The following is a 27,982-nucleotide window of genomic DNA, read 5'->3' as shown; positions in this document are numbered from 1 at the left end:
GGTGACACCAGGTCCACTTCCCCAAATCCCCAACACCAAAGTGACCCCTAGTCCCCCTCCCCAAATCTCCCCCACCAAGGTGACCTCAGGTCCCCCTCCCATAATTTCAAACACCAAGGTAACCACAGGTCCCCTTCCCCAAATCCCCCCACCAAGGTGACCCCAAATTCCCCCATCAAGGTGACCCCAAATTCTCAACCCCGAATTCCCCCACAAAGGTGACTGTAGGTCCCCTTAATCAAATCCCCAACACCAAGGTGACCCCAAGTCTCCTTCCCCAAGTCCCCAACACCAAGGTGACCCCAGGTCCCCTTCCACAAGTCCCCAACACCAAGGTGACCCCAAGTACCCTTCCCCAAATCCACCCCACCAAGGTGACCTAAGTTCCCCTTCCCAAAATCCCCAACACCAAGGTGACCCTATGTCCCCTTTCTCATATCCCCAACACCAAAGTGACCCCAGGTCCTCTCCCCAAATCCCCCCTCCCCCCAACCAAGGAGACCCAGGTCCCCTTCCCCAAATCCACAACAAATAGGTGACCCCCTGTCCCCTTCCCCAAGTCTCCAACACCAAGGCGACACCAGGTTCCCTTCCCCAAATCCCCAACACCAAGGTGACCCCAGGTCCCCATCCCAAAAATCCCCTTCACATAGGTGACCCCAGGTCCTCTTCCCCAAATCCACCCAACCAAGATGACCCCAGGTCCCCTTCCCTAAATCCCCCTACCAATGTGACCCCAGGTCCCCTTCCCCTAAACCCCCCCACCAAGGTGACCACAGGTCCTCTTCCCAAAATCCCCCCACCAAGGTGATCCCAGGTCCCCTTCCCCATATTTCCCCCACCAAGGTGACTCCTGGTCCTATTCCACAAATTCCTCCCACCAAGGTGACCCCAGGTCCCCTTCCCCAAATCCCCACTACCATGGTGACCCCAGGTCCCCTTCACCAAATCCCCAACACCAAGTTGACCCCAGGTCCCCTTCCCCAAGTCCGCAACACCAAGGTGAGCTGAGGTCCTCTTCCCCAAATCCCCAATACCAAGGTGACCCTAGGTCCCCTTCACCAAATCTCCACCACGAAGGTGACCCCAGGTCCCCTTCCGGAAATCCCCAACACCAAGGTGACCTCAGGTCTCCTTCCCTAAATCCCCAACACCAAGGAGACCCCAGGTCCACTTCCCCAAATTTCTCCCAGGAGGGGGACCAAAGGTCCCCTTCCCAAAATCCCAACCACCAAGGTGACCCCAGGCCCCTTTCCCTAGTCCCTAACACCAAGGTGACCTCGGTTCCCCCTCCCCAAATCCCCAACACCAAGGTTACCCCATATCCCCTTCCCCAAGTCCCCAGCACCAAGGTGACCCCAGGTCCCCTTCCCAAAATCCCCAACATCAATGTGACCCCTGGTTCCCTTCCCTAAATCCCCAACACCAAGGTGACCCCAGGTCCCCTTTCCATAGTCCTCAACACCAAGGTGACCCAAGGTCCCCTTTCCCTAGTCCCCAACACCAAGGTGACCCCAGGTCCCCTTCCCCAGATTTCAAACACCAAGGTGACCCCAGGTCCCCTTCCCCAAGTCCCCAACACAAAGCTGACCCCATGTCCCCTTCCCCGAATCCCAAACACATAGGGGACCCCAGGTCCCCTTCCCCAAATCCCTAACACCAAGGTGACACCATGTCCCCTTCCTCAAATTCCCAACGCCAAGGTGACCTCAGGTCCCCTTCCCCAAATCCCCAACACCAAAGTGACCCCAGGTCCCCTTCCCAAAATCCCACCACCAAGCTGACCACAGGTCCCGTTCCCCAAATCCCCAAAACCAAGGTGACCCCAGGTCCCCTTCCCCAAATCCCCAACACCAAAGGTGACCCAGGTCCCCTTTCCCAAATCCCCCAACCAAGTGACCCCAAGTCCCCTTCCCAAATCCCCAACAACAAGGTGACCCCAGGTCCCCTTCCCCAAATCCCCCTCACCAAGGTGACCCTGGTCCCCTTCCCTAAATCCCAACACCAAGGTGACCCCAGGTCTACTTCCCCAAATCCTCAACACCAAGGTGACCCCAGGTCCCCTTCCAAATCCCAACACCAAGGTGACCAGGTCCCCTTCCCCAATCCCCAACACAAGGTGACCAGGTCCCCTTCCCCATATCCCCAACACCAAGGTGACCCCAGGTCCCCTTCCCAAATCCCCCCCCAAGGTGACCCAGGTCTCTTCTCCAAATTTCCCTAACCAAGGTGACCCCAGGTCACCTTCACCAAATTTCCCACACCAAGGTGACCCTAGTCCCTTCCCCAAATTTCCCCATCAAGGTGACCCCAGGTCCCCCTCCCAAATCCCACCACCAAAGTGACCCAGGTCCCCTTCCCAAATCCCCCCACCAAGGACCCTAGGTCCCTTCCCCAAATCCCCAACACCAAGGTGACCCCAGGTCCCCTTCCCCAAATCCCCACACCAAGGTGACCCTAGGTCTCCTTCCCCAAGTCCCCAACGCGAAGGTGACCACAGGTCCCCTTCCCCAAGTCCCCAACACCAAGGTGACCCCAGGTCTCCTTCCCCAAATCCCCAACAAAGCTGACCAGTCCCTTCCCCAAGTCCCTAACACCAAGGTGACCCAGGTCCCCTTCCCCAAATCCCCAACACCAAGGTGACCCCAGGTCCCCTTCCCGAAAGCCCCCCACCAAGGTGACCACAGGTCCCCTTCCCCAAATCCCCAACACCAAGGAGACCCCAGGTCCCCTTCCCCAAATCCCCCACCAAGGTGACCCAGGTCCCCTTTACTAAATCCCACACCAAGGTGACCCAGGTCCCCCTCTCCAAATCCCCCTTCCAAGGTGACCCCAGGTCCCCTTCCCAAGTTCCCCCACCAAGTGACCCCAGGTCCCCTCCCCAAATCTTCAACACGAAGGTGACCCCTAGGCCCCTTCCCCAATCCCAACCAAGGTGACCCCAGGTCCCTTCCCAAATTTCCCCCCAAGATGACCCAGGTCCCCTTCCCCAAATCCCCAACACCAAGGTGACCCCAGGTCCCCTTTCCCTAAATCCACCCAACCAAGGTGACCCCAGGTCCCCTTCCCTAAATCCCCCCACCAAGGTGACCCCAGGTCCCTTCCCCAAATCCCCCACCAAGGTGACCCCAGGTCTTCCCCAAATCCCCCACCAAGGTGACCCCAGGTCCTTCCCCAAATTTCCCCCACCAAGGTGACCCCAAGTCACCTTCCCCAAATTTCCCCCACCAAGGTGACCCCAGTTCCCCTTCCCCAAATTTCACCCACCAAGGTGACCCCAGGTCCCCTTCCCCAAATCCCCACCAAGGTGACCCCAGGTCCCCTTCCCCAAATCCCCAACACCAAGGTGACCCAGGTCCCTTCCCCAAATCCCCCACCAAGGTGACCCCAGGTCCCCTTCCCAAAATCCCCAACACCAAGGTGACCCCAGGTCCCCTTCCCAAATCCCCCACCAAGGTGACCCAGGTCCCCTTCCCCAAATCCCCCACCAAGGTGACCCAGGTCCCCTTCCCCAAATCCCAACACCAGGTGACCCCAGTCCCCTTCTCCTAGTCTCCAACATCAAGGTGACCCCAGGTCCCCTCCAAATCCCCAACACCAAGGTGACCCCAGGTCCCCTTCCCCAAGTCCCCAACACCAAGGTGACCCCAGGTCCCTTCCCCAAGTTCCCAACACCGAGGTGACCCCAGGTCCCCTTCCCCAAATCTCCCCACCAAGGTGACCCCAGGTCCCCTTCCCCAAATCCCCTCAACCAAGGTGACTCAGATCCCCTTCCCCAAGTCCCCAACACCAAGGTGACCCCAAGTCCCCTTCCCAAAATCCCCAACACCAAGGTAACCCCAGGGCTCCATCCCCAAATCCCCTCCACCAAATGTGACCCTAGGTCCCCTTCCCCAAATCCCCAACACCAAGGTGACCCAAGGTCCCTTCCCCATATCCCCAACACCAAGGTGACCCCAGGTCCCCTTCCCCAAACCAACCCCACCAAGGTGACCCAGGTCCCTTCCCCAAATCCCCCCACCAAGGAGACCCAGGTCCCCTTCCCAAATCCCCCCACCAAGGTGACCCCAGGTGTCCTTCCCCAATCCCCAACACCAAGTGACCACAGTCCCTTCCCCAAATCCCAATAAAGGTGACCCCAGTCCCCTTCCCCAAATCCCCAACACCAAGGTGACCCCAGGTCCTTCCCCAATCCCCAACACCAAGTGACCACAGTCCCCTTCCCCAAATCCCAATAAAGGTGACCCCAGTCCCCTTCCTAAATCCCTACCACCAAGTGACCCCAGGTCCCCTTCCCAAATCTCCAACACCAAGGTGACCCAAGGTCCCCTTTCCCCAAATTCCCCCCAACAAGAAGACCCCAGGTCCCATTCCCAAATCCCCAACACCAAGGTGACCCCAGGTCCCCTTCCCCAAATCCCCCAAACCAAGGTGACCCCAGGTCCCCTTCCCAAATCCCCAACACCAAGGTGACCCCAGGTCCCCTTCCCCAAATCCTCAATACCAAGGTGACCCCAGGTCCCTTCCCCAAGTCCTCAACACCAATGACCACAGGTCTCCTTCCCAAATCCCCATCAAGGTGACCTCAGGTCCCTTCCCAAATCTCTAACACTAAGGTGACCCCAGGTCCCCTTCCCCAAATCCCAACACCAAGGTGACAAAGGTCCCCTTCCCCAAATCCCCCCACCAAGGTGACCCCAGGTCCCTTCCCCAAATCCCCCACCAAGGAGACCAAGGTCCCCTTCCCAAATCCCCACCAAGGTGACCCCAGGTCCCCTCCCCATATCCCCAACACCAAGGTGACCCCAGGTCTCCTTCTCCAAATCCCCCACCAAGGTGCCCCAGGTCCCCTTCCCCAAATCCCCAACACCAAGGTACCCCAGGTCCCCTTCCCGAATCCCAACCACCAAGGTGACCAAAAGACCCCTTCTTCAAATCCCCAACACCAAGGTGACCCCAAGTCCCTTCCCCAAATCCCCAACACCAAGGTGACCCAGGTCCCCTTCCCCAAATCCCCCAAACAAGGTGACCCCAGGTCCCCTCCCCAAAGTACCCAACACGAAGGTGACCCCAGGTCCCCTTCCCAAGTCCCCAATACCAAGGTAACCCTGGGTCTCCTACCCCAAGTCCCCAACATCAATTTGACCACAGGTCTCCTTTCCCAAATCCCCATCAAATAGGTGACCTCATGTCGCCTTCTCCAAGTCTCTAACACTAAGGTGACACCAGGTCCCCTTCCCCAAATCCCCAACACCAAGGTGACTCCAGGTCCCCTTCCCCAAATCCACCCCACCAAGGTGACCCCAAGTCCCCTTCCCCAAATCCCCCCACCAAGGTGACCAAGGTCCCCTTCCCAAATCCCCCACCAAGGTGACCCCAGGTCTCCCTCCCCATATCCCTAACACCAAGGTGACCCCAGGTCTCCTTCCCCAAATTTCCCCCACGAAGGTGACCCAGGTCCCCTCTCCCAAATCCCCAACACCAAGGTAACCCCAGGTCCCGTTCCCCGAAATCCCAACCACCAAAGTGACCAAAGGACCCCTTCCCAAATCCCCAACACCAAGAAGACCCCAGGTCTCCTTCCCCAAATCCCCAACACCAAGGTGACCACAGGTCCCCTTCCCCAAATCCCCCAAACAAGGTGACCCCAGGTCCCCTCCCCAAAGTACCCAACACCAAGGTGACCCCAGGTCCCCTTCCCCAAGTCCCCAATACCAATTAGACCACAGGTCTCCTTTCCCAAATCCCCATCAAATAGGTGACCTCATGTCGCCTTCTCCAAGTCTCAAACACTAAGGTGACACCAGGTCCCTTCCCCAAATCCCCAACACCAAAGTGACCCCTAGTCCCCCTCCCCAAATCTCCCCCACCAAGGTGACCTCAGGTCCCCCTCCCATAATTTCAAACACCAAGGTAACCCAGGTCCCCTTCCCCAAATCCCCCCACCAAGGTGACCCCAAATTCCCCCATCAAGGTGACCCCAAATCCTCAACCCCAATTCCCCCACAAAGGTGACTGTAGGTCCCCTTCCCCAAATCCCCAACACCAAGGTGACCCCAAGTCTCCTTCCCCAAGTCCCCAACACCAAGGTGACCCCAGGTCCCCTTCCACAAGTCCCCAACACCAAGGTGACCCCAAGTACCCTTCCCCAAATCCACCCCACCAAGGTGACCTAAGGTCCCCTTCCCAAAATCCCCAACACCAAGGTGACCCCATGTCCCCTTTCTCATATCCCCAACACCAAGTGACCCCAGGTCCTCTCCCCAAATCCCCCCTCCCCCCAACCAAGGAGACCCAGGTCCCCTTCCCCAAATCCACAACAAATAGGTGACCCCCTGTCCCCTTCCCCAAGTCTCCAACACCAAGGCGACACCAGGTTCCCTTCCCCAAATCCCCAACACCAAGGTGACCCCAGGTCCCCATCCCAAAATCCCCTTCACATAGGTGACCCCAGGTCCTCTTCCCCAAATCCACCCAACCAAGATGACCCCAGGTCCCCTTCCCTAAATCCCCCCACCAAGGTGACCCCAGGTCCCCTTCCCCTAAACCCCCCCACCAAGGTGACCCCAGGTCCCCTTCCCAAAATCCCCCCACCAAGGTGATCCCAGGTCCCCTTCCCCATATTTCCCCCACCAAGGTGACCCTGGTCCTATTCCACAAATTCCTCCCACCAAGGTGACCCCAGGTCCCCTTCCCCAAATCCCCACTACCATGGTGACCCCAGGTCCCCTTCACCAAATCCCCAACACCAAGGTGACCCCAGGTCCCCTTCCCCAAGTCCGCAACACCAAGGTGAGCTGAGGTCCTCTTCCCCAAATCCCCAATACCAAGGTGACCCTAGGTCCCCTTCCCAAATCTCCACCACGAAGGTGACCCCAGGTCCCCTTCCCGAAATCCCCAACACCAAGGTGACCCAGGTCTCCTTCCCTAAATCCCCAACACCAAGGAGACCCCAGGTCCCTTCCCCAAATTTCCCCCAAGGGACCAAAGGTCCCCTTCCCCAAATCCCAACCACCAAGGTGACCCCAGGTCCCCTTCCCTAAATCCCCACCAAGGTGACCTCGGTCCCCTCCCCAAATCCCCAACACCAAGGTGACCCCAGGTCCCCTTCCCCAAGTCCCCAGCACCAAGGTGACCCCAGGTCCCCTTCCCAAAATCCCCAACACAAGGACCCCTGGTCCCTTCCCAAATCCCCAACACCAAGGTGACCCCAGGTCCCCTTCCCCAAGTCCCCAACACAAGGTGACCCAGGTCCCCTTCCCAAGTCCCCAACACCAAGGTGACCCCAGGTCCCCTTCCCCAAATCCCCAACAAATAGGTGACCCAGGTCCCTTCCCCAAGTCCCCAACACCAAGGTGACACAGTCCCCTTCCCCAAATCCCAACACCAAGGTGACCCCAGGTCCCCTTCCCAAGTCCCTAACACAAGGTGACCACCATGTCCCTTCCCCAAATCCCCAACACCAAGGTGACCCAGGTCCCCTTCCCCAAATCCACCCCACCAAGGTGACCCCAGGTCCCCTTCCCAAAATCCACCAAAAAGGTGACCCAAGGTCCCCTTCCCCAAATCCCCCACCAAGGTGACCCCAGGTCCCCTCCCCAAATCCCCAACACCAAGGTGACCCAGGTCCCCTTCCCCAAATCCCCCACCAAGGTGACCCCAGGTCCCCTTCCCCAAATCCCCAACACCAAGGTGACCCCAGGTCCCTTCCCCAAATCCCCACCAAGGTGACCAAAGGTCCCCTTCCCCAAATCCCCAACACCAAGTGACCCCAGGTCTCTTCCCCAAATCCCAACACCAAGGTGACCCAGGTCCCCTTCCCAAATCCCCACCAAGGTGACCCCAGGTCCCCTTCCCCAAATCCCCAACACCAAGGTGACCAGGTCCCCTTCCCCAAATCCCCCACAAAGGTGACCCCAGGTCCCCTTCCCCAAGTCCCAACACCAAGGTGACCAGGTCCCTTCCCCAAATCCCCAACACAAGGTGACCCCAGGTCCCCTTCCCCAAATCCCAACACCAAGGTGACCCAGGTCCCCTTCCCCAAATCCCCAACACCAAGGTGACCCCAGGTCCCTTCCCCAAATCACCAACACCAAGGTGACACCTGGTCCCTTCCTAAATCCCCAATACCAAGGTGACTCAGGTCCCCTTCTCAAATCCCAACACCAAGGTGACCCCAGGTCCCCTTCCCCAAGTCCCCAACACCAAGGTGACCCCAGGTCCCCTTCCCCAAGTCCCCAACACCAAGGTGACCCAGGTCCCCTTCCCCAAATCCCCAACACCAAGGTGACCCCAGGTCCCCTTCCCCAAATCCCCAACACCAAGGTGACCCCAGGTCCCCTTCCCCAAATCCCCCACCAAGGTGACCCCAGGTCCCCTTCCCCAAATCCCCAACACCAAGGTGACCCAGGTCCCCTTCCCCAAATCCCCAACCAAGGTGACCCCAAGGTCCCCTTCCCCAAATTCCCCACCAAGGTGACCCAGGTCCCCTTCCCCAAATCCCAACACCAAGGTGACCCCAGGTCCCCTTCCCCAAATCCCAACAAGGTGACCCCAGGTCCCTTCCCCAAATCCCCCACCAAGGTGACCCCAGGTCCCCTTCCCCAAATCCCCCACCAAGGTGACCCCAGTCCCCTTCCCCAAATCCCCCACCAAGGTGACCCCAGGTCCCCTTCCCCAAATTTCCCCCACCAAGGTGACCCCAGGTCCCCTTCCCCAAATCCCCCACCAAGGTGACCCCAGGTCCCCTTCCCCAAATCCCCACCAAGGTGACCCCAGGTCCCCTTCCCCAAATCCCCCCACCAAGGTGACCCCAGGTCCCCTTCCCCAAATCCCCACCAAGGTGACCCCAGGTCCCCTTCCCCAAATCCCCAACACCAAGGTGACCCCAGGTCCCCTTCCCCAAATCCCCCACCAAGGTGACCCCAGGTCCCCTTCCCCAAATCCCCCACCAAGGTGACCCCAGGTCCCCTTCCCCAAATCCCCAACACCAAGGTGACCCCAGGTCCCCTTCCCCAAATCCCCAACACCAAGGTGACCCCAGGTCCCCTTCCCCAAATCCCCAACACCAAGGTGACCCCAGGTCCCCTTCCCCAAATCCCCAACACCAAGGTGACCCCAGGTCCCTTCCCCAAATCCCAACACCGGTGACCCCAGGTCCCCTTCCCCAAATCCCCCACCAAGGTGACCCCAGGTCCCCTTCCCCAAATCCCCAACACAAGGTGACTCAGGTCCCCTTCCCCAAATCCCCAACACCAAGGTGACCCCAGGTCCCCTTCCCAAATCCCCAACACCAAGGTGACCCCAGGTCCCCTTCCCCAAATCCCCCCACAAGGTGACCCCAGGTCCCCTTCCCCAAATCCCCAACACCAAGGTGACCCAGGTCCCTTCCCCAAATCCCCAACACCAAGGTGACCCCAGGTCCCCTTCCCCAAACCAACCCCACCAAGGTGACCACAGGTCCCTTCCCCAAATCCCCCACCAAGGTGACTCCAGGTCCCCTTCCCCAAATCCCCCACCAAGGTGACCCCAGGTGTCCTTCCCCAATCCCCAACACCAAGGTGACCCAGGTCCCTTCCCCAAATCCCAATAAAGGTGACCCCATGTCCCCTTCCCCAAATCCCCAACACCAAGGTGACCCCAGGTCCTTCCCCAATCCCCAACACCAAGTGACCCAGGTCCCTTCCCCAAATCCCAAAAAGGTGACCCCAGGTCCCCTTCCCCAAATCCCTACCACCAAGGTGACCCCAGGTCCCCTTCCCAAATCCCAACACCAAGGTGACCCAGGTCCCCTTCCCAAATTCCCCCCAACAAGAAGACCCCAGGTCCCCTTCCCAAATCCCCAACACCAAGGTGACCCCAGGTCCCCTTCCCCAAATCCCCCAAACCAAGGTGACCCCAGGTCCCCTTCCCCAAAGTCCCCAACACCAAGGTGACCCCAGGTCCCCTTCCCCAAGTCCCAATACCAAGGTGACCCCAGGTCTCCTTCCCCAAGTCCCAACACCAATGACCACAGGTCCCCTTCCCAAATCCCCACAAATAGGTGACCTCAGGTCCCTTCTCCAAGTCTCAACACCAAGGTGACCCAGGTCCCCTTCCCCAAATCCCCAACACCAAGGTGACCCCAGGTCCCCTTCCCCAAATCCCCCCACCAAGGTGACCCCAGGTCCCCTTCCCCAAATCCCCCACCAAGGTGACCCCAGGTCCCCTTCCCCAAATCCCCACCAAGGTGACCCCAGGTCTCCCTTCCCCAATCCCCAACACCAAGGTGACCCCAGGTCTCCTTCCCAAATCCCCCACCAATGTGACCCAGGTCCCCTTCCCCAAATCCCCAACACCAAGGTGACCCCAGGTCCCTTCCCCAAATCCCAACACCAAGGTGACCAGGTCCCCTTCCAAATCCCCAACACCAAGGTGACCCCAGTCCCTTCCCCAAATCCCAACACCAAGGTGACCACAGGTCCCCTTCCCCAAATCCCCAAACAAGGTGACCCCAGGTCCCCTTCCCAAGTCCCCAACACCAAGGTGACCCTGGTCTCCTACCCCAAGTCCCCAACACAATGACCCAGGTCCCTTCCCCAAATCCCCATCAAATAGGTGACCCCATGTCCCTTCCCAAGTCTCTAACACCAAGGTGACACCAGGTCCCCTTCCCCAAATCCCCAACACCAAGGTGACCCAGGTCCCCTTCCCCAAATCCCCCACCAAGGTGACCCCAAGTCCCCTTCCCCAAATCCCCCACCAAGGAGACCAGTCCCCTTTCCCAAATCCCTCCACCAAGGTGACCCCAGGTCTCCCTTCCCCATATCCCTAACACCAAGGTGACCCCAGGTCTCCTTCCCCAAATCCCCCACGAAGGTGACCCAAGGTCCCCTTCCCAAATCCCCAACACCAAGGTACCCCAGGTCCCGTCCCCAAATCCCAACCACCAAAGTGACCAGGACCCCTTCCCAAATCCCCAACACCAAGGTGACCCCAGGTCCCCTTCCCCAAATCCCCAACACCAAGGTGACCCCAGGTCCCCTTCCCCAAATCCCCCAAACAAGGTGACCCCAGGTCCCCTTCCCCAAAGTCCCAACACCAAGGTGACCCCAGGTCCCCTTCCCCAAGTCCCCAATACCAATGACCACAGGTCTCCTTCCCAAATCCCCATCAAGGTGACCCATGTCCCTTCTCCAAGTCCAACACCAAGGTGACACCAGGTCCCTTCCCCAAATCCCCAACACCAAAGTGACCCCAGTCCCCCTTCCCCAAATCTCCCCCACCAAGGTGACCCAGGTCCCCTCCCAAATTTCAACACCAAGGTACCCAGGTCCCCTTCCCCAAATCCCCCCACCAAGGTGACCCCAAATTCCCCCATCAAGGTGACCCCAAATTCTCAACCCAATTCCCCCACAAAGGTGACTGTAGGTCCCCTTAATCAAATCCCCAACACCAAGGTGACCCCAAGTCCCTTCCCCAAGTCCCCAACACCAAGGTGACCCCAGGTCCCCTTCCCAAGTCCCCAACACCAAGGTGACCCCAGTACCCTTCCCCAAATCCCCCCACCAAGGTGACCTAGTCCCCTTCCCAAAATCCCCAACACCAAGGTGACCCTAGGTCCCCTTCCATATCCCCAACACCAAGTGACCCCAGGTCCTCTCCCCAAATCCCCCCTCCCCCCAACCAAGGAGACCCAGGTCCCCTTCCCCAAATCCCAACAAATAGGTGACCCCCTGTCCCCTTCCCCAAGTCTCCAACACCAAGGTGACACCAGGTCCCTTCCCCAAATCCCCAACACCAAGGTGACCCCAGGTCCCCTCCCAAATCCCCCACCAAGGTGACCCCAGGTCCTCTTCCCCAAATCCCCCAACCAAGATGACCCCAGGTCCCCTTCCCTAAATCCCCCTACCAATGTGACCCCAGGTCCCCTTCCCCTAAACCCCCCCACCAAGGTGACCCAGGTCCTCTTCCCAAATCCCCCCACCAAGGTGACCCAGGTCCCCTTCCCCAATCCCCCACCAAGGTGACTCCTGGTCCTTTCCCAAATCCTCCCACCAAGGTGACCCCAGGTCCCCTTCCCCAAATCCCCACACCATGGTGACCCCAGGTCCCCTTCCCAAATCCCCAACACCAAGTGACCCCAGGTCCCCTTCCCCAAGTCCCAACACCAAGGTGACTGAGGTCCTCCTTCCCCAAATCCCCAATACCAAGGTGACCCTAGGTCCCCTTCCCAAATCTCCACCACGAAGGTGACCCCAGGTCCCCTTCCGGAAATCCCCAACACCAAGGTGACCTCAGGTCTCCTTCCCTAAATCCCCAACACCAAGGAGACCCCAGGTCCCTTCCCCAAATTTCTCCCAAGGTGACCAAAGGTCCCCTTCCCAAATCCCAACCACCAAGGTGACCCCAGGCCCCTTCCCCAGTCCCTAACACCAAGGTGACCTCGGTCCCCCTCCCCAAATCCCCAACACCAAGGTTACCCCATATCCCCTTCCCCAAGTCCCCAGCACCAAGGTGACCCCAGGTCCCCTTCCCAAAATCCCCAACATCAAGTGACCCCTGGTTCCCTTCCCTAAATCCCCAACACCAAGGTGACCCCAGGTCCCCTTCCCCAAGTCCTCAACACCAAGGTGACCCAGGTCCCCTTTCCCTAGTCCCCAACACCAAGGTGACCCCAGGTCCCCTTCCCCAGATTTCAAACACCAAGGTGACCCCAGGTCCCCTTCCCCAAGTCCCCAACACAAAGCTGACCCCATGTCCCCTTCCCCGAATCCCAAACACAAGGGACCCCAGGTCCCCTTCCCCAAATCCCTAACACCAAGGTGACACCATGTCCCCTTCCCAAATTCCCAACGCCAAGGTGACCTCAGGTCCCCTTCCCCAAATCCCCAACACCAAAGTGACCCCAGGTCCCCTTCCCAAAATCCCACCACCAAGCTGACCACAGGTCCCGTTCCCCAAATCCCCAAAACCAAGGTGACCCCAGGTCCCCTTCCCCAAATCCCCAACACCAAAGTGACCCAGGTCCCCTTTCCCAAATCCCCCAACCAAGTTGACCCCAGTCCCCTTCCCAAAATCCCCAACAACAAGGTGACCCCAGGTCCCCTTCCCCAAATCCCCCTCACTAAGGTGACCCTGGTCCCCTTCCCTAAATCACCAACACCAAGGTGACCCCAGGTCTACTTCCCGAAGTCCTCAACACCAAGGTGACCCTAGGTCCCCTTCCAAATCCCAACACCAAGGTGACCAGGTCCCCTTCCCCGAATCCCCAACACAAAGGTGACCAGGTCCCCTTCCCCATATCCCCAACACCAAGGTGACCCCAGGTCCCCTTCCCAAATCCCCCCCCCCCAGCAAGGAGACCCAGGTCTCTTTCTCCAAATTTCCCTAACCAAGGTGACCCCAGGTCACCTTCACCAAATTTCCCACACCATGGTGACCCTAGTCACCTTCCCCAAATTTCCCCATCAAGGTGACCCCAGGTCCCCCTCCCAAAATCACCACCACCAAAGTGACCACAGGACCGCTTTCCCAAATTCCCCCCACCAAGAAGACCCTAGGTCCCTTTCCCCAAATCCCCAACACCAAGATGACCCCAGGTCCCCTTCCCCAAATCCCCACACCAAGGTGACCCTAGGTCTCCTTCCCTAAGTCCCCAACGCGAAGGTGACCACAGGTCCCCTTCCCCAAGTCCCCAACACCAAGGTGACCCCAGGTCTCCTTCCCCAAATCCCCAACAAATAGCTGACTTCATGTCCCTTCCACAAGTCCCTAACACCAAGGTGACACCAGGTCCCCTTCCCCAAATCCCCAACACCAAGGTGACCCCAGGGCCCCTTCCCGAAAGCCCCCCACCAAGAGTACCACACGTCCCCTTCCCCAAATCCCCAACACCAAGGAGACCCCAGGTCCCCTTCCCCAAATCCCGCCACCAAGGTGACCCAAGGTCCCCTTTACTAAATCCACACCACCAAGGTGACCCAGGTCCCCCTCTCCAAAACCCCCTTCCAAGGTGACCCCAGGTCCCCTTCCCAAGGTTCCCCCACCAAGTGACCCCAGGTCCCCTTCCCCAAATCTTCAACACGAAGGTGACCCCTAGGCCCCTTCCCCAGATTTCCCAAGCCAAGGTGACCCCATGTACCCTTCCCAAATTTCCCCGGCCAAGATGACCCAGGTCCCCTTCCCCAAATCCCCAACACAAAGGTGACCCCAGGTCCTGTTCCCTAAATCCACCCAACCAAGATGACCCCAGGTCCCCTTCCCTAAATCCCCCCACCAAGGTGACCCCAGGTCCCTTTCCCCAATCCCCCCCACCAAGGTGACCCCAGGGTCTTCCCCAAATTTCCCCCACCAATATGACCCCAGGTAACCTTCCCCAAATTTCCCCCACCAAGGTGACCCCAAGTCACCTTCCCCAAATTTCCCCCACCAAGGTGACCCCAGTTCCCCTTCCCCAAATTTCACCCACCAAGGTGACCCCAGGTCCCCTTCCCCAAATCCCCCCCACCAAGATGACCCCAGGTCCCCTTCCCCAAATCCCCAACACCAAGGGGACCCAAGGTCCTCTTCCCCAAATCCCAACCACCGAGCTGACCCCAGGTCCCCTTCCCAAAATCCCCAAACCAAGGTGACCCCAGGTCCCCTTCCCCAAATCCCCAACACCAAGGTGACTCCAGGTCCCCTTCCCCAAATCCCCCACCAAGGTGACCCCAGGTCCCCTTCCCAAATCCCCAACACAAGGTGACCCCAGGTCCCCTTCCCCAAATCCCCCCCAAAGGTGACCCCAGGTCCCCTTCCCCAAGTCCCCAACACCAAGGTGACCCCAGGTCCCTTCCCCAAGTCCCCAACACCAAGGTGACCCCAGGTCCCCTTCCCAAGTCCCCAACACCATGTCCCCTTCCCCAAATCCCCAACCAAGGTGAACCCAGGTCCCCTTCCCCAAATCCCCAACACCAAGGTGACCCCAGGTCCCCTTCCCCAATCCCCAACCCAAGGTGACCCCAGGTCCTTCCCCAAATCCCCCACCAAGGTGACCCTAGTCCCCTTCCCCAAATCCCCCACCAAGGTGACCCCAGGTCCCCTTCCCCAAATCCCCACCCAAGGTGACCCCAGGTCCCCTTCCCCAAATCCCCAACACCAAGGTGACCCCAGGTCCCCTTCCCCAAATCCCCAACACCAAGGTGACCCAGGTCCCCTTCCCAAATCCCCCCACCAAGGTGACCCCAGGTCCCCTTCCCAAATCCCCCCACAAGTGACCCCAGGTCCCCTTCCCCAATCCCCCCACCAAGGTGACCCAGGTCCCCTTCCCCAAATCCCAATACCAAGGTGACCCCAGGTCCCCTTCCCCAAGTCCCCAACACCAAGGTGACCCCAGGTTCCCCTTCCCCAAGTCCCCAACACCAATATGACCAGTCCCCTTCCCCAAATCCCCAACACCAAGGTGACCCCAGGTCCCCTTCCCCAAATGTCCCCAACACCAAGGTGACCCCAGGTCCCCTTCCCCAAATCCCCAACACCAAGGTGACCCCAGGTCCCCTTCCCCAAATTCCCCAACACCAAGGTGACCCCAGGTCCCCTTCCCCAAGTCCCCAACACCAAGGTGACCCCAGGTCCCCTTCCCAAATCCCCAACACCAAGGTGACCCCAGGTCCCCTTCCCCAAATCCCAACACCAAGGTGACCCCAGGTCCCCTTCCCCAAATCCTCAACACCAAGGTGACCCCAGGTCCCTTCCCCAAATCCCCCACCAAGGTGACCCCAGGTCCCCTTCCCCAAATCCCCAACACCAAGGTGACCCAGGTCCCCTTCCCCAAATCCCCAACCAGTGACCCAGGTCCCCTTCCCCAAATCCCCCACCAAGGAGACCCCAGGTCCCCTTCCCCAAATCCCAACACCAAGGTGACCCAGGTCCCCTTCCCCAAATTCTAACCAAGGTGACCCCAGGTCCCCTTCCAAATCCCCCACCAAGGTGACCCAGGTCTCCCTTCCCCAAATCCCCAACACCAAGGTGACCCCAGGTCCCCTTCCCCAAATCCCCCACCAAGGTGACCCCAGGTCCCCTTCCCCAAATCCCCAACAAAGGTGACCCCAGGTCCCCTTCCCAAATCCCCCACCAAGGTGACCCAGTCCCCTTCCCCAAATCCCCCACCAAGGTGACCCCAGGTCCCCTTCCCCAAATAACACACCGGTGACCCCAGGTCCCCTTCCCCAAATCCCCACACCAAGGTGACCCCAGGTCCCCTTCCCCAAATCCCAACACCAAGGTGACCCCAGGTCCCTTCCCCAAATCCCCCCAAGGTGACCCCAGGTCCCCTTCCCCAATCCCCAACACAAGGTGACCCAGGTCCCCTTCCCAAATCCCCAACACCAAGGTGACCCAGGTCCCCTTCCCCAAGTCCCCAACACCAAGGTGACCCCAGGTCCCCTTCCCCAAATCCCCAACACCAAGGTGACCCCAGGTCCCCTTCCCAAATCCCCAACACCAAGGTGACCCCAGGTCCCCTTCCCCAAATCCCCAACACCAAGGTGACCCCAGGTCCCTTCCCCAAATCCCCCACCAAGGTGACCCCAGGTCCCCTTCCCCAAATCCCCCACCAAGGTGACCCCAGGTCCCCTTCCCCAAATCCCCAACCAAGGTGACCCAGGTCCCCTTCCCAAATCCCCCACCAAGGTGACCCCAGGTCCCCTTCCCCAAATCCCAACACCAAGGTGACCCAGGTCCCCTTCCCCAAATCCCAACCAAGGTGACCCCAGGTCCCCTTCCCCAAATCCCCCACCAAGGTGACCCAGGTCCCCTTCCCCAAATCCCCAACACCAAGGTGACCCCAGGTCCCCTTCCCCAATCCCCCACCAAGGTGACCCCAGGTCCCCTTCCCAAATCCCCAAAAAGGTGACCCCAGGTCCTTCCCAAATCCCCCACCAAGGTGACCCCAGTCCCCTTCCCCAATCCCCCACCAAGGTGACCCCAGGTCCCCTCCCCAAATAACACACCAAGGTGACCCCAGGTCCCCTTCCCCAAATCCCCACCACCAAGGTGACCCCAGTCCCCTTCCCCAAATCCCAAAACCAAGTGACCCCAGGTCCCCTTCCCCAAATCCCCCACCAAGGTGACCCCAGTCCCCTTCCCCAAGTCCCCAACACAAGGTGACCCCAGGTCCCCTTCCCAAGTCCCCAACACCAAGGTGACCCCGGTCCCCTTCCCCAAATCCCCAACACCAAGGTGACCCCAGGTCCCCTTCCCCAAGTCCCCAACACCAAGGTGACCCCAGGTCCCCTTCCCAAATCCCCAACACCAAGTGACCCCAGGTCCCCTTCCCGAAATCCCCACCAAGTGACCAGTCCTTCCCCAAGTCCCCAACACCAAGGTGACCCCAGGTCCCCTTCCCCAAATCCCCAACAAAGGTGACCCCAGTCCCCTTCCCCAAATCCCAACACCAAGGTGACCCAGGTCCCTTCCCCAAGTCCCCAACACCAAGGTGACCCCAGGTCCCCTTCCCCAAATCCCCCACCAAGGTGACCCCAGGTCCCCTTCCCCAAATCCCCAACACCAAGATGACCCCAGGTCCCCTTCCCCAAATCCCCTCACCAAGGTGACCCCAGTCCCCTTCCCAAATCCCCAAACCAAGGTGACCCCAGGTCCCCTTCCCCAAATCCCCCTCAAAGGTGACCCCAGGTCCCCTTCCCCAAACCCCCAACACCAAGTGACCCCAGGTCCCTTCCCAAATCCCCAACACCAAGGTGACCCCAGGTCCCCTTCCCCAAATCCCCCACCAAGGTGACCCAGTCCCCTTCCCCAAATCCCCACACCAAGGTGACCCCAGGTCCCCTTCCCCAAATCCCCAACACCAAGGTGACCCCTGGTCCCCTTCCCCAAATCCCCAACACCAAGGTGACCCCAGGTCCCCTTCCCCAAATCCCCAACACCAAGGTGACCCCAGGTCCCCTTCCAAATCCCCAACACCAAGTGACCCCAGGTCCCCTTCCCCAAATCCCCAACACAAGGTGACCCAGGTCCCCTTCCCAAATCCCAACACCAAGGTGACCCAGGTCCCCTTCCCAAATCCCAACACCAAGGTGACCCAGGTCCCCTTCCCCAAATTCCCCAACACCAAGGTGACCCCAGGTCCCCTTCCCAAATCCTACCACCAAGGTGACCCCAGGTCCCCTTCCCCAAACCCCAAAACCAAGGTGACCCCAGGTCCCCTTCCCAAATCCCCAACACCAAGGTGACCCAGGTCCCCTTCCCAAATCCCCCCACCAAGTGACCCCAGGTCCCCTTCCCAAATCCCCAACACCAAGGTGACCCAGGTCCCCTTCCCAAATCTCACCACCAAGGTGACCCCAGGTCCCCTTCCCCAAATCCCCAAACCAAGGTGACCCCAGGTCCCCTTCCCCAAATCCCCAACACCAAGGTGACCCCAGGTCCCCTTCCCCAAACCCCCACCAAGTGACCCCAGGTCCCTTCCCAAAATCCCCAACACCAAGGTACCCCAGGTCCCCTTCCCCAAATCCCCCACCAAGGTGACCCAGGTCCCCTTCCCCAAATCCCCAACACCAAGGTGACCCCAGGTCCCTTCCCCAAGTCCCCAACACCAAGGTGACCCAGGTCCCCTTCAAGTCCCCAACACCAAGGTGACCCCAGGTCCCCTTCCCCAAATCCCCAACACCAAGGTGACCCAGGTCCCCTTCCCAATCCCCAACACCAAGGTACCCCAAGGTCCCCTTCCCCAAATCCCCCCACAAGGTGACCCAGGTCCCCTTCCCAAATCCCTAACCAAGAAGACCCAGGTCACCTTCCCCAAATTTCCCACACCAAGTTGACCCTATCTCACCTTCCCCAAATTTCCCCACCAAGGTGACCAGGTCCCCTTCCCCAAATCCCCACCACCAAAGTGACAAACAGGACCCCTTCCCGAAATCCCCAACACCAAGGTGACCCCAGGACCCTTTCCCAAATTCCCCCACCAAGGACCCAGGTCCCTTCCCCAAATCCCCAACACCAAGGTGACCCCTGGTCCCCTTCCCCAAATCCCCCCACAAGGTGAGAGTAGGTCCCCTTCCCCAAATCCCCAACACGAAGGTGACCCAGGTCCCCTTCCAAGTCCCCAACACCAAGGTGACCCCAGGTCCCCTTCCACAAGTCCCAACACCAAGTGACAATATGTCCCCTTCCCCAAGTCCCCAAAACCAAGGTGACCCAGGTCCCCTTCCCCAAATCCCCAACCAATAGGTGACCCCAGTCCCTTCCCCAAGTCCGCAACACCAGGTGACACCAGATCCCCTTCCCCAAATCCCAACACCAAGGTGACCCCAGTCCCCTTCCCCAAATCCCCCACCAAGGTGACCCTAGGTCCCCTTCCCCAAATCCCCAACACCAAGGTGACCCCAGTCCCCTTCCCCAAATCTCCCCCCACCAAGGTGACCCCAGGTCCCCTTCCCAAAATCCCCAAACAAGTGACCCCTGGTCCCCTTCCCCAAATCCCCCCCAAGGTGACCCCAGGTCCCCTTCCCCAAATCCCCAACACCAAGTGACCCCTGGTCCTTCCCCATATCCCCAACACAAGGTGACCCCAGGTCCCCTTCCCCAAATCCCCCAACCAAGGTGACCCAAGGTCCCCTTCCCCAAATCCCCCCACCAAGGAGACTCCAGGTCCCCTTCCAAAATCCCCCCACCAAGGTGACCCCAGGTCCCTTCCCCATATCCCCAACCCAAGGTGACCCCGGGTTACCTTCCCCAAATTTTCCCCCCCAAGGTGACCCCAGGTCCCCTTCCCCAAATCTCCAACACCAAGGTGACCCCAGGTCCCGTTCCCCAAAATCCCCACCACCAAGGTGACCAAAGGTCCCCTTCCCCAAATCCCTAACACCAAGGTGACCCCAGGTCAACTTCCAAAATTCCCCCCACCAAAAAGACCCCAGGTCCCCTTCCCGAAATTTCCCCCACCAGGGTGACCCCAAAGTCACCTTCCCCTAATTTCCCCCACCAAGGTGACCCCAGTTCCCCTCCCCCAAATTTAACACACCGGGTGACCCCAGGTCCCCTTCCCCAAATCCCCACCACCAAGGTGACCCCAGTCCCATTCCCCAAATCGCCAAAACCAAGCTGACCATAGGTACCTTCCCCAAATCCCTCCCACCAAGGTGACCCCAAGTCCCCTTCCCCAAGTCCCCAACATCAAGGTGACCCCAGATCCCCTTCGCCAAGTCCCCAACACCAAGGTGACCCCCGATCCCCTTCCCCAAGTCCCCAACACCAAGGTGACCCCAGGTCCACCTCCCAAGTCCCCAACACTGAAGTGACCCCAGGTCCCCTTCCTCAAGTCCCCAACACCAAGTTGACCCCAGGTCCCCTTCCACGAGTCCCCAAAACCAATGTGACCATATGTCCACTTCCCCAAGTCCCCAACACCAAGGTGACACCATTTCCCCTTCCCCAAATCCCCAACAAATAGGTGACCCCATGTCCCCTTCCCCAAGTCCGCAACACCAAGGTGACACCAGGATCCCTCCCCCAAGTCCCCAACACCAAGGTGACCCCATGTCCCCTTCCCCAAATCCCCCCACCAAGGTGACCCCAGTTCCCCTTCCCCAAATCCCGAACACCAAGATGACCCCCAGTCCCCTCCCGGAAATCTCCCTTCACCAAGGTGACCCCATGTCCCCTTCCCAAAATCCCCAAAAACAAGGTAACCCCAGGTCCCCTTCCCCAAATCCCCCTCAAAAAGGTGACCCTAGGTCATCTTCCCCAAACCCCCAACACCAAAGTGACCCCAGGTCTCCTTCCACATATCCCCAACATCAAAGAGACCCCAGGTCCCCTTCCCAAAATCCACTCCACCAAGGTGACCCAAAGTCCCCTTCCCCGAGTCCCCAGCACCAAGGTGACCCCAGGTCCCCTTCCTAAAATCCCCAACATCGAGGTGACCCCTGGTTCCATTCCCCAAATCCCCAACACCAAGGTGACCCCAGGTCCCCTTTCCCTATTCCCCAACACCAAGGTGACGCCAGGTCCCCTTATCCAAATCCCCAACACCAAAGTGACCCCAGGTCCCATTCCCCGAATCCCCAACACATAGGTGACCCAGGTCCCCTTTCCCAAATCCCTAACACCAAGGTGACACCAGGTCCCCTTCACCAAATCCGCAACGACAAGGTGACCTCAGGTCCCCTTCCCAAATTCCCCAACACCAAAGTGACCCCAGGTCCCCTTCCCAAAATCCTACCACCAAGCTGACCCCAGGTCCCCTTCCCCAAACCCCCAAAACCAAGGTGACCCCAAGTCCCCTTCCCAAAATCCCCAACACCAAGGTGACTCCAGGTCCCCTTTCCCAAATCCCCCCACCAAGTTGACCCCAGGTCCCCTTCCCAAAATCCCTAACAACAAGGTGACCCCAGGTCCCCTTCCCCAAATCCCACCACTTAGGTGACCCCAGGTCCCCTTCCCTAAATCACCAACACCAAGGTAACCCCAGGTCCCCTTCTGCAAGTCCCCAACACCAAGGTGATACCAGGTCCCCTTCCCCAAATCCCCAACACCAAGGTGACGCCAGGTCCCCTTCCCCATATCCCCAACACCAAGGCGACCCAGGGTCCCCTTCCCCAAATCCCGCCACCAAGGTGACCCAAGGTCGCCATCCCTAAAATCCCCCTAAAAAGTTGAACCAAGGTCCCCTTCCCCAAATCCACCCCCACCAAGGTGACCCAAGGTCCCCTTTCCTAAATCCACACCACCAAGGTGATCTCAGGTCCCCTTCTCCAAATCTCCTTTCCAAGGTGACCTCAGGTACCCTTCCCAAGGTTTCCCCAACAATGTGACCCCAGGTCCCCTTCCCCGAATCTTTAACACCAAGGTGACCCCTGGTCCCATTCCCCAAATTTCCCAGGCCATGGTGACCCCAGGTACCCATCCCCAAATTTCCCCGGCCAAGTGAGCCAAGGTCCGCATCCTCAAATCCCCAACACCAAAGTGACCCCATGTCCCCTGCCACAATTCCCCCCCCACCAATGTGACCCCAGGTAACCTTCCCCAAATTTCCCACACCAAGGTGACCCCAGGTAACCTTCCCAAAATTTCCCCCACCAAGGTGACCCCAAGTCACCTTCCCGAAATTTCCCCCACCAAGGTGACCCCAGTTCCCCTTCCCCAAATTTCACACACCAAGATGACTCCGAGTCCCCTTCCCCAAATCCCCAACACCAAGGTGATTCCAGGTCCCCTTTCCCAAATCCCCCCACCAAGGTGACCCCAGTTCCCCTTCCCAAAAGCCCCCCCACCAATGTGACCCCAGGTCCCCTTCCCCAAGTCCCCAACATCAAGGTGACCCCAGGTCCCCTTTGCCAAGTCCCCAACACCAAGGTGACCCCTGATCCCCTTCCCCAATTCGCCAACACCAAAGGTGACCCTAGGTCCACTTCCCCAAGTCCCAACACTGAGGTGACCACAGGTCCCCTTCCTCAAGTCCCCAAAACCAAGGTGACCCGAGGTGCTCTTCCACAAATCCCCAATACCAAGGTGACCCTAGGTCCCCTTCCACAAATCTCCACCACCAAGGTGACCCCAGGTCCCCTTCCCCAAATCCCCAACACCAAGGTGACCCTATGTCCCCTTCCCTAACCCTGGATAGGTATGCTACTCGGACACCCCTTTAAGGCTATACTCGGTCGTGAGCGACCCCGACTCCGAAATAAATTCAGGAAAAATTCAGTTATGCATCAATCTATATTGTTTGACTTTCTAAAAATACTTCAAAGAATGCTAAAAATTACTGAAAATATAAATGATACCCATCTACAAAATAACTATTTATTGGAAACATATTAAAAATTTAAGTATACAAAAAAAGACTTGATGTAAATATTCACAAAAAATAGAAATATACATATACACATAAATCCCTTTAGGGACACCTTCTTAGATGGCAAAGCAACAGCGTGTAATTGCTGGAAATAAGTTGGACCCATAGAAGTCAAGATCTGAAATGAGAAAAAAAGAGTAACTTTTTTTGGCCTAAAAAAATTGTCCAAATTTCATGAATTTTTTTGGGTACCCAAATGAAATAGGAAGAGGCTAATTTTTTTATAGAATAAACTCATATTATCCTAGAACAAAAATACCTAATAAAATGTGCACTAAGATGTAATTTACTGTTATAACAGGGGCGAAATCTAAAGGTCATTTTTGACGGCCTAGTTTCACAATGTAAATTTCTTATGAAAATCATTGTATCTCCTATAAAATATGATATTTATGCATTAAAATATACCAAAATATCACGAATTCTATACAGAACAAGAATATATAGAGATATGCCAACTTACCTTTCGGGTATGTCAACAAAATGGCCGCAGACCGCAACAACTCTTACAGCCCAATCTACCACTTGAAATGAAGAATGGGGTTGCAAGCTCCATATTATCATCAACATCTCTTTTTAACTCCATTAGAAGTGTGTTGATGACATCCATGCCGAGGAAAAACTGCCACCTGGCCATTATTGAAGATAAATTCAAAATAAATAGAAAAAAATCAAATTTGCAAAAAATAAACAAAATTCAGAAATTTGCATTTGAGGGAAAATGGACCTCATGGCAATATATGGCATCTAAGCCAAAACCAATGTCATGCAAGTGGTAGACACACCATCCACCAACACTTTCAAACTATAAAGAACCAAACAAATATCAACACTGTTCGACAATTTATAATTATGTAATAACTTTGCTGTTTGATCACTTACCCCTATAAAGGTATGCAGGGTCGAGGTCGACCCCTGGGGGGGGTAAAAAAACGGGGAAGAAGGGAAGTTAGACGAAAATCAGTCCTAAAGCAGACAATGGCATGTAGACTAGTCACCCCTTGCAGGTCGATCAATTCCATATTCGAGACAGCTGATGATTTATGGGAAAAAACAGGTTTTGAAAATGCTGTAGGGGTCGTGTACGACCCATCATACCTTTCCAAGGCTAAATCCGCAGCACCAAGGTGACCCCAGGTCCACTTCCCTAAATACGCAACAAATAGGTGACCCCATGTCCCCTTGCCCAAGTGCGCAACACCAAGGTGACACCAGGATCCCTCCCCCAAATCCCCAACACCAAGGTGACCCCATGTCCCCTTCCCGAAATCCCCAACACCAAGATGACCCCCAGTCCCCTTCCCGAAATCTCCCTCCACCAAGGTTACCCCCTGTCCCCTTCCCAAAATCCCCAAAAACAAGGTAACCCCAGGTCCCCTTCCCCAAATCCCCCCTCAAAAAGGTGACCCTAGGTCCCCTCCCCCAAACCCTCAACACCAAGGTGACCCCAGGTCCCCATCCCCAAATCCCCAACATCAAGGTGACCCCAGGTCCCCTTCCCTAAATCCCCAACACCAAGGTGACCCCAGGTCCACTTCCCCAAATTTCCCCCACCAGAGGACCACAGGTCCCCTTCCCCGAATCCCCACCACCAAGGTGACCCCAGGTCTCCTTTCCCTAGTCCCTAACACCAAGGTGACCCCGGGTTCCCCTCCCCAAATCCCCAACACCAAGGTTACCCCAGGTTCCCTTCCCCAAGTTCCCAACACCAAGGTGACCCCAGGTTCCCTTCCCCAAATCCCCAACATCAAGGTGACCCCTGGGTCCCTTCCCCAAATCCCCAACACCAAGGTGACCCCATGTCCCCTTCCCCTAGTCCCAACACCAAGGTGACCCCAGGTCCCCTTCCCCAAATTTCAAACACCAAGGTGACCCCAGGTCCCCTTCCCCAAATCTCCAACACCAAGGTGACCCCAGGTCCCATTCCCCGAATTCCCAACTCATAGGTGATCCCAGGTCCCCTTCCCCAAATCCCTAACACCAAGGTGACACAAGGTCCCCTTCCTCAAATCCCCAATGCCAAGGTGACCTAAGGTCCCCTTAACCAAATCCCCAACACCAAGGTGACCCAAGGTCCCCTTACCCAAATCTCACCACCAAGCTGACCCCAGGTCCCCTTCCCCAAATCCCCAAAACCAAGTTGACCCCAGGTCCCCATCCCCAAATCCCCAACACCAAGGTGACTCTAGGTCCCCTTCCCCAAACCCCCCCACCAAGTTGACCCCAGGTCCCCTTCCCAAAATCCCCAACAACAAGGTAACCCCAGGTCCCCTTCCCCAAATCCCTCCCACTAAGGTGACCCAATGTCCCCTTCCCTAAATCACCAACACCAAGGTGACCCCAGGTCTCCTTCCCCAAGTCCCCAACACCAAGGTGACCCAAGGTCCCCATCTGCAAGTCCCCGACACCAAGGTGACCCTAGGTCCCCTTCCCCAAATCCCCAACACCAAGCTGACGCCAGGTCCCCTTCCCATTATCCCCAACACCAAGGTGACCCCAAGTCCCCTTCCCCAAATCCCCGCCAGCAAGGAGACCCAGGTCTCTTTCTCCAAATTTCCCTAACCAAGAAGACCCGAGGTCACCTTCCCCAAATTTCCCACACCAAGTTGACCCTATCTCACCTTCCCCAAATTTCCCCACCAAGGTGACCAAAGGTCCCCTCTCTGGAATCCCCACCACCAAAGTGACAAACAGGACCCCTTCCCGAAATCCCCAACACCAAGGTGACCCCCGGACCGCTTTCCCAAATTCCCCCTACCAAGAAGACCTCAGGTCCCTTTCCCTAAATCCCCAACACCAAGGTGACCCCTGGTCCCCTTCCCCAAATCCCCCCACAAAGGTGAGAGTAGGTCCCCTTCCCCAAATCCCCAACACGAAGGTGACCACAGGTCCCCTTCTTCAAGTCCCCAACACCATGGTGACCCCAGGTCCCCTTCCACAAGTCCTCAACACCAATGTGACAATATGTCCCCTTCCCCAAGTCCCCAAAACCAAGGTGACACCAGGTCCCCTTCCCCAAATCCCCAACTAATAGGTGACCCCAAGTCCCTTTCCCCAAGTCCGCAACACCTAGGTGACACCAGATCCCCTCCCCCAAATCGCCAACACCAAGGTGACCCCATGTCCCCTTCCCCAAATCCCCCACCAAGGTGACCCTAGGTCCCCTTCCCCAAATCCCCAACACCATGATGAACCCCAGTCCCCTTCCCGAAATCTCCCCCCACCAAGGTGACCCCAGGTCCCCTTCCCAAAATCCCCAAAAACAAGTTAACCCCTGGTCCCCTTCCCCAAATCCCCCCTCAAAAAGGTGACCCTAGGTCCCCTTCCCCAAATCCCCAACACCAAAGTGACCCCTGGTCTCTTCCCCATATCCCCAACATCAAGGTGACCCCAGGTCCCCTTCCCCAAATCCACCCAACCAAGGTGACCCAAGGTCCCCTTCCCCAAATCCCTCCCACCAAGGAGACTCCAGGTCCCCTTTCCAAAATCCCCCCACCAAGGTGACCCCAGGTCTCCTTCCCCATATCCCCAACACCAAGGTGACCCCGGGTTACCTTCCCCAAATTTTCCCCCCCAGGTGACCCCAGGTCCCCTTCCCCAAATCTCCAACACCAAGGAGACCCCAGGTCCCGTTCCCAAAATCCCCACCACCAAAAGGACCAAAGGTCCCCTTCCCCAAATCCCTAACACCAAGGTGACCCCAGGTCAACTTTCCAAAATTCCCCCCACCAAAAAGACCCCAGGTCCCCTTCCCGAAATTTCCCCCACCAGGGTGACCCCAAAGTCACCTTCCCCTAATTTCCCCCACCAAGGTGACCCCAGTTCCCCTCCCCCAAATTTAACACACCGGGTGACCCCAGGTCCCCTTCCCCAAATCCCCACCACCAAGGTGACCCCAGTCCCATTCCCCAAATCGCCAAAACCAAGCTGACCATAGGTACCTTTCCCCAAATCCCTCCCACCAAGGTGACCCCAAGTCCCCTTCCCCAAGTCCCCAACATCAAGGTGACCCCAGATCCCCTTCGCCAAGTCCCCAACACCAAGGTGACCCCCGATCCCCTTCCCCAAGTCCCCAACACCAAGGTGACCCCAGGTCCACCTCCCCAAGTCCCCAACACTGAAGTGACCCCAGGTCCCCTTCCTCAAGTCCCCAACACCAAGTTGACCCCAGGTCCCCTTCCACGAGTCCCCAAAACCAATGTGACCATATGTCCACTTCCCCAAGTCCCCAACACCAAGGTGACACCATTTCCCCTTCCCCAAATCCCCAACAAATAGGTGACCCCATGTCCCCTTCCCCAAGTCCGCAACACCAAGGTGACACCAGGATCCCTCCCCCAAGTCCCCAACACCAAGGTGACCCCATGTCCCCTTCCCCAAATCCCCCCACCAAGGTGACCCCAGTTCCCCTTCCCCAAATCCCGAACACCAAGATGACCCCCAGTCCCCTCCCGGAAATCTCCCTTCACCAAGGTGACCCCATGTCCCCTTCCCAAAATCCCCAAAAACAAGGTAACCCCAGGTCCCCTTCCCCAAATCCCCCTCAAAAAGGTGACCCTAGGTCATCTTCCCCAAACCCCCAACACCAAAGTGACCCCAGGTCTCCTTCCACATATCCCCAACATCAAAGAAACCCCAGGTCCCCTTCCCAAAATCCACTCCACCAAGGTGACCCAAAGTCCCCTTCCCCGAGTCCCCAGCACCAAGGTGACCCCAGGTCCCCTTCCTAAAATTCCCAACATCGAGGTGACCCCTGGTTCCATTCCCCAAATCCCCAACACCAAGGTGACCCCAGGTCCCCTTTCCCTATTCCCCAACACCAAGGTGACGCCAGGTCCCCTTATCCAAATCCCCAACACCAAAGTGACCCCAGGTCCCATTCCCCGAATCCCCAACACATAGGTGACCCAGGTCCCCTTTCCCAAATCCCTAACACCAAGGTGACACCAGGTCCCCTTCACCAAATCCGCAACGACAAGGTGACCTCAGGTCCCCTTCCCAAATTCCCCAACACCAAAGTGACCCCAGGTCCCCTTCCCAAAATCCTACCACCAAGCTGACCCCAGGTCCCCTTCCCCAAACCCCCAAAACCAAGGTGACCCCAAGTCCCCTTCCCAAAATCCCCAACACCAAGGTGACTCCAGGTCC

The 27,982-nt window shown here is 57.9% G+C and overlaps 1 protein-coding gene across 1 annotated transcript; it reads left to right on the top strand.

The window, feature by feature from the left end:
- Window positions 1–1,672: 1,672 nt before the first annotated feature.
- Window positions 1,673–27,736, top strand: LOC137633710 (uncharacterized). The gene is made up of 3 exons (XM_068365958.1): window positions 1,673–1,859; window positions 22,064–22,569; window positions 27,386–27,736. The coding sequence occupies exons 1-3, from the start codon at window positions 1,673–1,675 to the stop codon at window positions 27,734–27,736; spliced, it is 1,044 nt and encodes a 347-aa protein (XP_068222059.1).
- Window positions 27,737–27,982: the final 246 nt, after the last annotated feature.

Source organism: Palaemon carinicauda, chromosome 43, assembly GCF_036898095.1.
Source record: "Palaemon carinicauda isolate YSFRI2023 chromosome 43, ASM3689809v2, whole genome shotgun sequence".
NCBI classification, from domain to species: Eukaryota; Metazoa; Arthropoda; class Malacostraca; order Decapoda; family Palaemonidae; genus Palaemon; species Palaemon carinicauda.
This window is presented reverse-complemented; position numbering and strand designations above follow the sequence as displayed.